At 39.6% G+C, this 11,402-nt stretch overlaps 1 protein-coding gene across 6 annotated transcripts in view; it reads right to left on the bottom strand.

Annotated features, from left to right (window-relative positions):
* Positions 1-335: 335 nt before the first annotated feature.
* Positions 336-11,402, bottom strand: part of MAP4K5 (mitogen-activated protein kinase kinase kinase kinase 5) — a 118,788-nt gene continuing 107,721 nt past the window's right edge. For all 6 annotated transcript variants that reach the window (XM_051822833.3, XM_051822832.3, XM_089309721.1 and 3 more), the window contains 3 exons: positions 7,948-8,018; positions 4,577-4,632; positions 336-1,924 (listed from right to left, as the gene is read on the bottom strand). In XM_051822833.3, coding sequence (XP_051678793.1) covers positions 1,837-1,924; positions 4,577-4,632; positions 7,948-8,018 — 215 coding nt within the window. In that variant the 3' untranslated portion in view covers positions 336-1,836. The remainder of the gene's footprint in view (positions 1,925-4,576; positions 4,633-7,947; positions 8,019-11,402) is intronic.

Raw genomic sequence — 11,402 nt, 5'->3', positions numbered from 1 at the left:
TCTGGCAGTGTGGGGTGGTGTGCATGCTAAGATGTCCACTGTGGAAATTTCCACTGTGGCATCTACCTGGGCAGCCAGGATGCCTCTGACGTCAAGATCTTGTTGAGGTCTTTTCATTGGCACTGGCCAGGTTTCACGAAGACTCTTCAGTGTTCCGCTGGGATGCCTGTCAGGATTCAGTGAGAGGAGGAGGATGCTGGTTTCTGTATCCACCATGTAAATGATCTCTGGTTCTGAGAAGGGCCCCTGCCATCTGTCTGATCCTTCTGTCCAATCTATTAACACACCCCAAGTAGTCACATTTTCGTATCATGTGTACATTAAAGAACAAATGCTTTATTTTTTGTTGGTATAACATTTTATTGTTTGCATATTGCATAGTGAAAAGAACAGAGTCAGAAGACTCATGGTCTGGCTCAACCACTAACTTGCTGTGTGAGGTGGGTAAGTCTCTCAACTTGCTAAATCCTCATTTCCTCAGCTGAAAAATGGAGATAATACTTAATTGACAGAACTGCTAAAGATCAAGTGAGACAGTCATACTGTTTTTCTCTCAAGTAACTGGTCAGAAAAATTCTATTATTTGCTATTGCTAACCCTTGTTCATCTCAGTGCTGTTCTCCATAAATGCATTAAGATAACAAGAAGAATTTAACATTTTAACTTTGAATACTAACAATAGCAAAAGAAAAAAAACCCTCAAAAATGGCTGCTTCCTTATCTTTAGAATACTGGTTTTACAATAATTGTTTATACTATCCCATCAGGAATTCAGTTTTATTTAAATATTCTTTTTTAAATCTACTCAAAATGAATACCTAAGTATGTGAAAACCCCCAGATTACATGTGTACTTGCTTTGTTTCCCCTCTGGCATAGTAAAAGTAAAATACATACCATGGGTAGTTAAATACTTCTCCCCCTTCATTAGGGATGATAATATATATGAAGCTTAATTTCTTATGCATTATCCCTAACATAAAAAAATCACAGGTAGATTATATGCTTGTCAGGAATCCATACACGTGGTAGTCACACCAAGACATATATATCCCTTCCAAGTATATTTCCTCATCACTGTCTTCTATATGATGCCACACAACTATCTGTAGTTGAAAAAACAAAACTCCATTTTAAGGCAATTCTGCATGAAATTGTATTACAAAATATTTTTGTTAAATGAATTTGCATATATGTGTTGAACCCCAAAACACACACCTTAAGCCCTCCAAGTACTACCCTTAAAAAGTAAACAAAATTTTATACATCATAAAAAAACTTTAAGCTGCTCTGCAACCTTCCTTTGCTAAAAGTTAGATACATTACACCACTCCAGCAAGAGATTAATAAATAAAGATTAAATATTCTATTTTACAAAAACATACAGAATGGCCGATGTAAAAGTAAAAGGCTTGTTTGATAAATTCTTTATAAAATTATGTTAAGAAGGAATAAGACATGGTATAAAATGATAAAATGTCACTAAACTTATCCCTCCGAAGATAATCACATGAGTTATCTAAAAATTCCATGGCACCCTTGTTACAAACATTATTTTTTAAAAAACAACTGTGTTTCCTGGAACTTGAGGACTATTTGTCTCGTAGCTTTTATTAAGCAAACTTGATAAAACCACCACACAGTGGCAAGAGATAAGACTAGCTGTTTCCAGCTACAGAAAATACTGAATTCTACCCTAAAATACAGATAATTTGAAATATAACCCACGACAGTTAAAGCAAATCATAGTGAAGTTAGCACTGAATTTCCTTAAAATGTCTTTTGCTTTCAATGGATTATATTCTTTTTCCTGTCATTTGAGATTCGTTTCTGTTGCTTAGTAACTGTTTTCGTGTCCAGCTAAGATGTAGAGATTGCTGTGTGCAGTAGGATTTTCTGTTGGCCTACTTTCCAAAACGACAACCCTGCAATGAAACCAAAACAAAAAACTTTTTAAAAAATAAAAACAAATTTCATGCTTCAAATATTAACCCCAAACCAGAAAGAATAGCACTGATCATATCATAAAAATACATAAAAACCATATATTCATAATCAAATTCAGTTTATATTTTATAGCTTAAAACACAAATGAATAAGAATTGATGAATATTAAATACTGTAAACATCACAGGATAGTCTCATTATATTATTCCAACTAAAAATAAGTATTCTTACATATGCGAACCAAAGGTATAATACTGCTTTAGGCATTTACACTAATAGGAAGAAGATGGAAGAAGGGATGAGAATAAAACAGGACTCTAAGAGACAATTATCTAAAGTGTTCTTCAATTTAACTCTTTTACAAAGCTTGAATTTAACTTTTTACAAAAGGTATGAAATGAGGCCCTCTCCCTGTTCCTGGAACAAAAAAGGCAGGGAAAGAGTCAATCAAAGGACTAACAGGAAGACAGAAAATCAGGTACCAAACTAGGACATTTCATCTGTGGGGTAGAGGCATTTGAGAATAAACAAACAAACATATATATCTCTATACAGATGCACACACACACGCGCGCGCGCAGAGAAAAAAAAATTAGAGGGAGGAATGGGAAGAGAACTAGTATACATACTTCATATTTTTCTTTTTTAAAAAGCTTTTTTTAAAAAAATTATTTAAAAGGCAAAGAGACAGGAGAAAAGAGGGGATGGGAGAGAGAGAGAGAAAGAAGTCTTCCACTCACTGGTTCACTCCCCAAATGACTACAACAGCCAAGTCTTGGCCAGGCCAAAGTTAGGAGACAGGAACTCCTTCCAGGACTCCCACAAGGGTGGCAGGGGCCCAAGAATTTAGGCCATCATCTACTGCCTTCTCAGGCACATTACAGGGAGCAGGATTGGAAGTGGAGTGGCCAGGACTCAAACTGGCACTGTGATACATGGGAAGCTGGTGTCACAAATGGTGGCTTGGCTCGGTATGCCAGAATGCAAGCCCCGACTTCCTGTTTTTCTAGTGTATGAATTCTCTACAACTAGCATGTTACTACTTTTTAAATGAAAACAAAGCAGCAGGGGCCAGTGCCATGGCACAGTAGGTTAATCTTCCACCTGCGGCACCGGCATCCCATATGGGCGCCAGTTCTAGTCCCGGTTGCTCCTCTTCCAATCCAGCTCTCTGCTGTGGCCTGGGAAAGCAGTTGAAGATGGTCCAAGCGCTTGGGCCCCTGCACCCGCATGGGAGACCAGGAAGAAGCACCTGGCTCCTGGCTTCAGATTGGCGCAGCTCGGACTGTTGCAGCCATTTGGGGAGTGAACCAGTGGACAGAAGACCTTTCTCTCTGTCTCTCCCTTTCACTGTCTGTAACTCTTCCTCTCAAGTAAATAAATACAATCTTTTTTTAAAAAAAGTAACGTATACTTTATATGATTTATGTGTATTACAGAAGACTAGAAAGAGAAAACAGAATTACTCATAATTTCCCAGAGTTAACTACTAATATTTTGAGATACTTAAGTTTTCTTTTTCAACAAAGTATCTGTTTAGACAACAAAACAACATTTTTGCCACTTTTAAAATTGACACAAACACTTTGGTTAAGATATACAACTTAAAATTAAGGAGATGCCCAAGTAAGAAACTAAGTGAAACAAGGCAATGGTATGAAGAAAGTAGCTTTTTAGTGCACACAGTGGAAGAGAGTAGTGAGCCACTGTAGACAAGGGGGGAACTGATGAAGGAGAAATCTCTGGGGGAAGTCAGGGGAGTATGCAAGTCCCTGAAAGGCCTTTGATACCAACACAGTTGCCCGCCCTCCCTCCCTCCTTTTTTCTCCCTGGGGACCAATTTCTAGGTTGCTAAGATTTGTGGGCTTCACCTTTTCTAATAATTTCTAAAGGAGCCACCATTTTTCAGAAAGTACTTTTCTCCTTTGAAAATTCCTCAGTTTTTCAGGAGTCCTAATCCACTGGCTCTTACCTCCACCTCAAGGGGCCAGTATTTAAGCAGTGGCTGTGTGTGAGGAAGACTAGAGGCCCTTAGTCCATGTCTCAGAGAGAATGCATACTACTATAGCCAATTCTGTTGCAGTGACCACACTTGGTGGAAAAACAGGAAGGAATGGGTATTTTATTAGTTACGGAGGATGACAATGTAGACCTTGGAAAATAGCAGCTACCAAAGTTTTTTCCTGAGAAGGCACGGTTTTGTTCTAATTTACATTAACCTCAGCAACTGACTTGAACATTTTCTGATATAAAAGCAAATATCAAGAGATATGTATGTTTCACTGTCAACACAAGGCAACACGTGAGGAAGAAACCATGAAAACAAAGGGATCTGAAATATCCGTCGAAAACAAAGGGATCTGAAATATCCGTCATGGCATTAGGGAAATAAATACTTGTATCAACACATTTTGTCTTGGCTGAGTATAAATGTCTTTCCAATCATGATACTCACACTGACAAAAGGTTGTTTAACTGATTAATTAAAACATACGCTCTCAATAAAGATACAGAACAATTTCTCTAAGTCGGTGAGTCCCCTAAGAGTTTTGTTTGAGACACAATTACAAGCTGACAATATAGTTAAGAGCACAATCTCTGAATTCCTTTTGTCATTACTGCCATATTACCTGTCTGATCCCAATAAACGGAACACTCGTGTTTCATCTGAAATCTCCTGGGTAACCTATGAAAGAAAATACTTGTCAGTAACATTTTAGTCCCCATATTGCTTATGGGATAATTTTAAAAATCATTTAGATGTATTAGAATGAATAATTTTTGATAGACTCAATTTCTCAAATGAAATAAATGTCAATAAGGGATTTGTAGACTGCCTATTAGTAGAAATGACCAATGTTTGTGGATCCCCTAGTATGGGTTATGCACTTTCCTTGGAAGAACTCCGTGACAGGAACCATAATCCTCATCTAACACTCACAGAGGCTGAGTAACTCGTCAGGACCAGCATCTGCATACAGGTTGCTGGACCGCAGAGCTCCTGCTCTTTCCTTGACCTCCTGGTGCAGATGCTGGAGGTGGGTCTTGCGGCCTGTCAGGTTTCAGCATCACTGAGCTGGACACGCCCAAGCACCAACATCTCACCCAGTGTATATTGTGGAGTTCCTCTGCTCTGTTTTTTCTAAGCTGCAGAAGGTACTTGGCTAAGTGCTCAAGCACTATCCTGAAGGTGGGTGGTCCGCACCCCGGAAGGCCCCTCAACCATCATGGACAGCCACTGGTGCACAAGTGCTCCCGTCCCCACCCCACCTCTGCAGTGCATTCTTCTTCACTCCTTGGTGGCCTCTCCTGGAATAAGCCTTGCTTGTCCCTAGTGGGAACCAGCTTATGAATGTGTTCTATATGGACTTTCTGTTCTCCATTCTCCATTCCTCATCCAATCATTTGTTTTCTAGAATCTACTCTCAAATAAAATACCTGCACTTGAGTCCTTGTCTCAGCGTCAGTTTTTGAAGGAACCCAAAATAGCACATTATGGATATAAAATAAATATAAAAGTAATATGTTAAAAAGGAATTAACAGTCTAGCTGGGAAGACAGATTTAATAAACTTGAATCAGAAAATAAGATGAGATATAATGACATGCAATGGAGCTGATTTTTCAAGTGTTAGGTTCAGAGATGAGATGTGGACTGCAGTGGCTGACTATGGAAGAGGATAAGACTTCAGCTAGGTCAACTTGAAGGACGAACACAAAGGTGAGTTAGAAACAGGAAAAAGAATTTATGGTGAGAAAAAGGTAACTTCTGTAGATTTCCATTTAACATTTTATTAATTATTTAGACAAGGCCACAGTCAAAGTGGAAGTTCTCTCCTCCCTACAGAGATCTTTCATTTAGGTCTTTTGTTTTGTTTTTGGCCACAGTGTCTTGGCTTTCCATGCCTGAAATACTCTCATGGGCTTTTTAGCCAGATCTGAATGCCTTAAGGGCTGATTCTGAGGCCAGAGTGCTGTTTAGGACATCTGCCATTCTATGAGTCTGCTGTGTATCCCGCTTCCTATGTTGGATTGTTTTCTCCTTTTTAATTCTTTTTTTTTTTTTCCTTTTTAATTCTACCAATTAGTATATGGCCTTGTCTAAATAAGATCAGAGTTGGTGAACTCAAGAGGCTTCCATTTTGGCAGCTCATGACAAGAGCCTCGGGTGATTACTGACGTCATAAATAAGAGTGTCAATTGTTAAATCAACAACAGCAGTCACTGCACTTACTCCCCATATAGGATCTCTGTCCTTAATGTGTTGTACTATGTGAATTAACGGTATAACTAGTGCTCAAACAGTACTTTATACTTTGTGATTCTGTGTGGGTGCAAACTGTTGAAATCTTTACTTAGTACATACTAAATTGATGTTCTGTATATAAAGATAATTGAAAATGAATCTTGATGAAAAATGGATGTGAGTGGGAGATGGGATGGTTGAGAGTGGGAGCGAGGTTATGCTATAATCCAAAAGCTGTACTTTGGAAATTTATATTTATTAAATAAAAGTTAAAATTTTTTTTATTAATTAATTAAATTTGAGAAACAGAAATCTCCCATCTGCTATTTACAACAGCTGGAGCTGGACCAAGTTAGAGCTGGACCAAATTAAAGCCAGGATCTCAATCCCAAACACTTGAGCCATCATCTGCTTTGGAGGGTACATGTTAGTGGAAGCTGGAATTGGGAGTGGAGGTGGGACTTGAACCCAGGCACTGCAATATGGAATGTGGGTGTACCAAGCTATGACTTAACTGCTGTGCCAAACATTCAACCCTTCTTAATTTTTTTTAGATTTATGGTTTCTTTTTTCTTAAAAGAGCTATTTTTATTTATTTGAGAGGCAGAGTTAGAGAGAGAGGGAGAGACAGAGAGAAGAGTCTTCCATCCACTGGTTTACTCCCCAAATGGCTGCAATGGCTACAGCTGGGCTGATCTGAAGCCAGGAGCCAGGAGCCTCCTCCAGGTCTCCCACACGGGTGCAGGGGCCCAAGCACTTGGGCCATCCTCCACTGCTTTCCCAGGCCATTAGAGGGGGCTGGATCAGAAATGAAGCAGCAGGGATGCTGGTACTGCAGGCAGAGGCTTAACCTAATACCCAACACTGCCAACCCTTACATTTATGGTCTCTAACCTTAGGAATGACACAGTGAAAATGGCACTCAAGAGCAAGTAACCATATGACAGTGAGCAGGACTGCATGTTTCATCAAATACAGGTGCCTGGTGACATTCAGCCACTTGAGTCACTAACTGGATACACTGACACAGGTATTTACACAAATGGGAGAGGTCTCTGTTAGATCAGGATTTATCTCTCACAGTGGGAACCTGAATCCTATCTCCTGCATGTAGTGTATCCTGATCATCTGAGGTACAGATTTGCAGGGCTTTGCTATTTAAGTAGTTACGTGACTCTGGGTAAATGACTTAATAACCACTTTCTATGTGTGAAAATGAGAATATGACCAGCACCTAGCTCCAGTGGATTGCTGTGAGCCTTAAATGAGCTAACCATTGTAAAGTGCCTGGAAAAAACCAGGTATGATCTAAGGGTTTGATACTACTTACAACAGTGTCTTGAATGTAGTTCGTTCTTAGTGTTTACTAAACAAGTTAATTCTCTTAGATTTTCTTTGGTCCTGTGTGCCCACAAACATTAACTTATAATTTTAAATATAATCCTAAAAAGCTACATATATACAGATTATAAAAAAAATTTAGACAAGTAAAGCAAGCTTAGCAACCACATATACAAATTAAAATTAGAACAAAATTGTGGAAACATATTTTGTGATTTCTTGTGGCCATGGAGAATTTAAAAATATAGAAGTGAATACATTTGAAGGGAAAATACTGGCTCTTCTGCTCTACTGGTTCACAGCACTAAAGGCACTAAGCATAGTAAAGCAGGTAAAGAAAGGAAATGTGTAAAACAAATGTTTCAACATTTATAATCTTTAGTGGGGTTCAGTGGAGGTAATCTGAGAACCTTACCTCATCTGACTTGAAGCTTTTACCCTGCATCCCATGCTTCCAGAAAGCCAACACGCTGTCTTGAAGGCACACTGAAAAAGACAAGGGAGAACTGAAACTAAAACAAAGCACAGAACACTTCACTATGAATTTCCCTTAAATGCTTTTAATAAATGCTAACGTGAGGCTATTCAAGTTCTTAGTGCAAAATTCCACTGTCTGGACCATTATTTCTCAACATTTTTGTGGCTTAGACATGCCTGAGCCCAAGTAATTTCTTGAGGCATGGTTATGCAAGTTTTGAAAGAGATATATATAATAGGGATTCATTTCTGATAAGCTGGGTATCAGCATATCAACTGCCTTTCTTCATGCTGTGTCTTTTGTCTTAAGTGAATAAATAATAAAAACATATGTAGTGGGGGCCAGTGCTGTGGTGTAGCTGGTAGAGCCGCCACCTGCAGTGCCAGCATCCCATGTGGGCGCCGGTTCAAGTCCTGGCCGCTCTACTTCCAATCCAGCGCTCCGCTATGGGCTGGGAAAGCAGTAGAAAGTGGCTCAAGTCCTTATGCCCCTGCACCCACATGGGAGACTCAGAAGAAGCTCCTGGCTCTGGATGGGTGCAGCTCTGGCCGTTGTGGCCAACTGGGAAGCGAACCAGAGGATGGAAGACTTCTCTCTTGCTCTCTCTCTTTCTCTGCCTCTCTTTCTCGCTGTATAACTCTTTCAAATATATAAATAAATCTTAAAAAAAATATATATGTAGTGGAGTTTGGGGATAAAAAGATAAGTAATGTCATATTCATAAGTATATATTAAGCAGCATTTTATTTATGATCACATTTTCTCTATTACAAAATTAATTTTTTAAAATAAATTTGTCCCACAACTCAAAATTTAACTACATATTGAATATTTACACTCTGTGAATCAATTCTTACATAGAATTCCTAGTGCTTAATCAACTGTTATGATGTAAATACTAGAGATAACTAAATAGAATTACCAAAACACGGCCGGCGCCGCGGCTCACTAGGCTAATCCTCCGCCTAGCGGCGCCGGCACACCAGGTTCTAGTCCCGGTTGGGGCGCCGGATTCTGTCCCGGTTGCCCCTCTTCCAGGCCAGCTCTCTGCTGTGGCCAGGGAGTGCAGTGGAGGATGGCCCAGGTGCTTGGGCCCTGCACCCCATGGGAGACCAGGAAAAGCACCTGGCTCCTGGCTCCTGCCATCGGATCAGCGCGGTGCGCCGGCCGCAGCGCGCCGGCCGCGGCGGCCATTGGAGGGTGAACCAACGGCAAAGGAAGACCTTTCTCTCTGTCTCTCTCTCTCTCTGTCCACTCTGCCTGTCAAAAAAAAAAAAAAAAAAAAAAAAAAAGGGGGGGTAATGGTGGGGAAGGGGGAGCTGGTGTTTGGTCTAATGGTTAAGAAGCCTGCATCCCACACCAGAGTGCCTAGGTCTGATTCCTGGTTCCAGCTCCTGACTCTAGCTTCTTTATTTATTTATTTATTTTGAGAGGCAGAGTTAGACAGTGAGAGAGTAAGTGAGAGTGAGAGTGAGAGAGAGAGAGAAAGAGAGAGAGAGAGAAAGGTCTTCCTTTGCTGTTGGTTCACCCCCCAAATGGCCTCTACGGCCGGCGTGCTGTGCCGATCTGAAGCTAGGAGCCAGGTGCTTCCTCCTGGTCTCCCATGTGGGTGCAGGGCCCAAAAACTTGGGCCATCCTCCACTGCACTCCCGGCCACAGCGGAGAGCTGGACTGGAAGAGGAGCAACCAGGAAAGAATCTGGCCCCCCAACCGGGACTAGAACCCAGGGTGCAGGCACTGCAGGCCAAGGATTAGCCAAGTGAGCCGCTTTTTGCCAGTGCTGGTCCTGGGAATCTGCTCAAGTTACCAGGTTCCTGTCACTTGAGTGTGAGACCTGGACTGTATTCCTGGCTCCAGCCCAGCCCTGACCATTGGCAGGCATTTGGGGAGTATACCAGTGTACAGGACTGTACATGAACACTCTCTCTTCCTGCTTCTTGAATAAATAAAAAATAATTTAAGAGAAATTAAAAGGGCACTAGGGAAAGGGACTGCAAATTATAGTTCTGATTAGCATATTGGCTCTTTGTAAAAAGTTTATGTAAGAATATTCTGGAAACAATGCAACGCAATAAAAATAAAACTACTTGGCAATGAAAAAAATCACATATTTCATTAAGTATAACAAATAAAAACAACCTGGTTACTGGTTTTACTTCTGAGAGGTGCGTTAAAGGGACTCTTTTCTCCGGGAGTATCCTTGTAATTATTCCAAGATTTACTGGCAACAAGTGATGTTAGCCTCAGTAGAACAAGCTTTCGTATAACAAAATGTCCTATATAATTCTGCACTTACGAGAAAGATGAGGTACCAGTATGTTTCAGTAAAAATGAAGAGGAACTGAGAACCCATGTCAATCTCTAGAAAATATTATATCCTAGAAACTAGCAAGTAATATCAGTGTATAAAAAAGTAAAAGAAATGAGTTTCCAAACTTCTTTTGTCATGGCTTCTACAGAAAGGTTAGGGTTTCCACTTGAGAAAATCACATTTCCTATTCAGTACCGAAATCCTTTCACCTAAGATGTTACACAGAGGCATGGACATCTTTTGTGACAGAATAGTACTTTAGTCGAGAAACTCATACCTACATATGAAGTAAACAAAAAACTTGCTAAGAGTAAAAAACATGTTTTAAGAAGTATATGTATTGAATTACAAAATATGCATATTTTTGTATGGCCCAAATAAACACTGCCAAAGTTGTTTTAACTCATTTCTTTGATTTATAATTACATTATCAGCTGTTCAAAATGTTTCCAGCTATTTTTTTTCACAAGTTCTAGGCCCTGAGGAAAATACTTACTAACATATCATCAGTGAGGATGCCCACTTATTACAACTTTTAAATCATTAAACATTTACTGTGTTTTACTATGCCGTAAAACACTGATTAACAAGAATCAAACTATAAGTGGCATATTCATTTCTAAATCCTTTTTATATACAAACAGAACTGAAAGCAGTAAATAGCAACACACACAAACCAGAGTTTTATATGACAAGGAGTTACAGCAATCCAGCACCACTATCACATCACACAAACACCTTCCTGATGTGTAAACTGGGAGAAGCATGACTTACTCTGCAGCAAAGGGAATCATGAACAGAAATTAAAAATATTATTTCAAATTTCAATATTCATAAAGCAACAATAAAGAGATTTGATGTGTACTGTTGTAGCAACTAGCCACGTGGCTATTTGAATTAAAATATAAATAAAAATTTTACAACTAAAAATGTAGCACCAGCCATGTTTCAAGTGCTTACTGGCTGTACGAGTTTGTGACTGCTGTATTTATTTAAGAGCACAGAAAATATTTCTATCATCACAGGACCCTCTAGGGGAAAATGCTGGTCTGTCTAGACAACTCTAAGTACTGAATGAACA

This window comes from Oryctolagus cuniculus, chromosome 12, assembly GCF_051225735.1.
Source record: "Oryctolagus cuniculus isolate XC-2025 breed Fujian yellow rabbit chromosome 12, ASM5122573v1, whole genome shotgun sequence".
Classification (NCBI taxonomy): domain Eukaryota; kingdom Metazoa; phylum Chordata; class Mammalia; order Lagomorpha; family Leporidae; genus Oryctolagus; species Oryctolagus cuniculus.
This window is presented reverse-complemented; position numbering and strand designations above follow the sequence as displayed.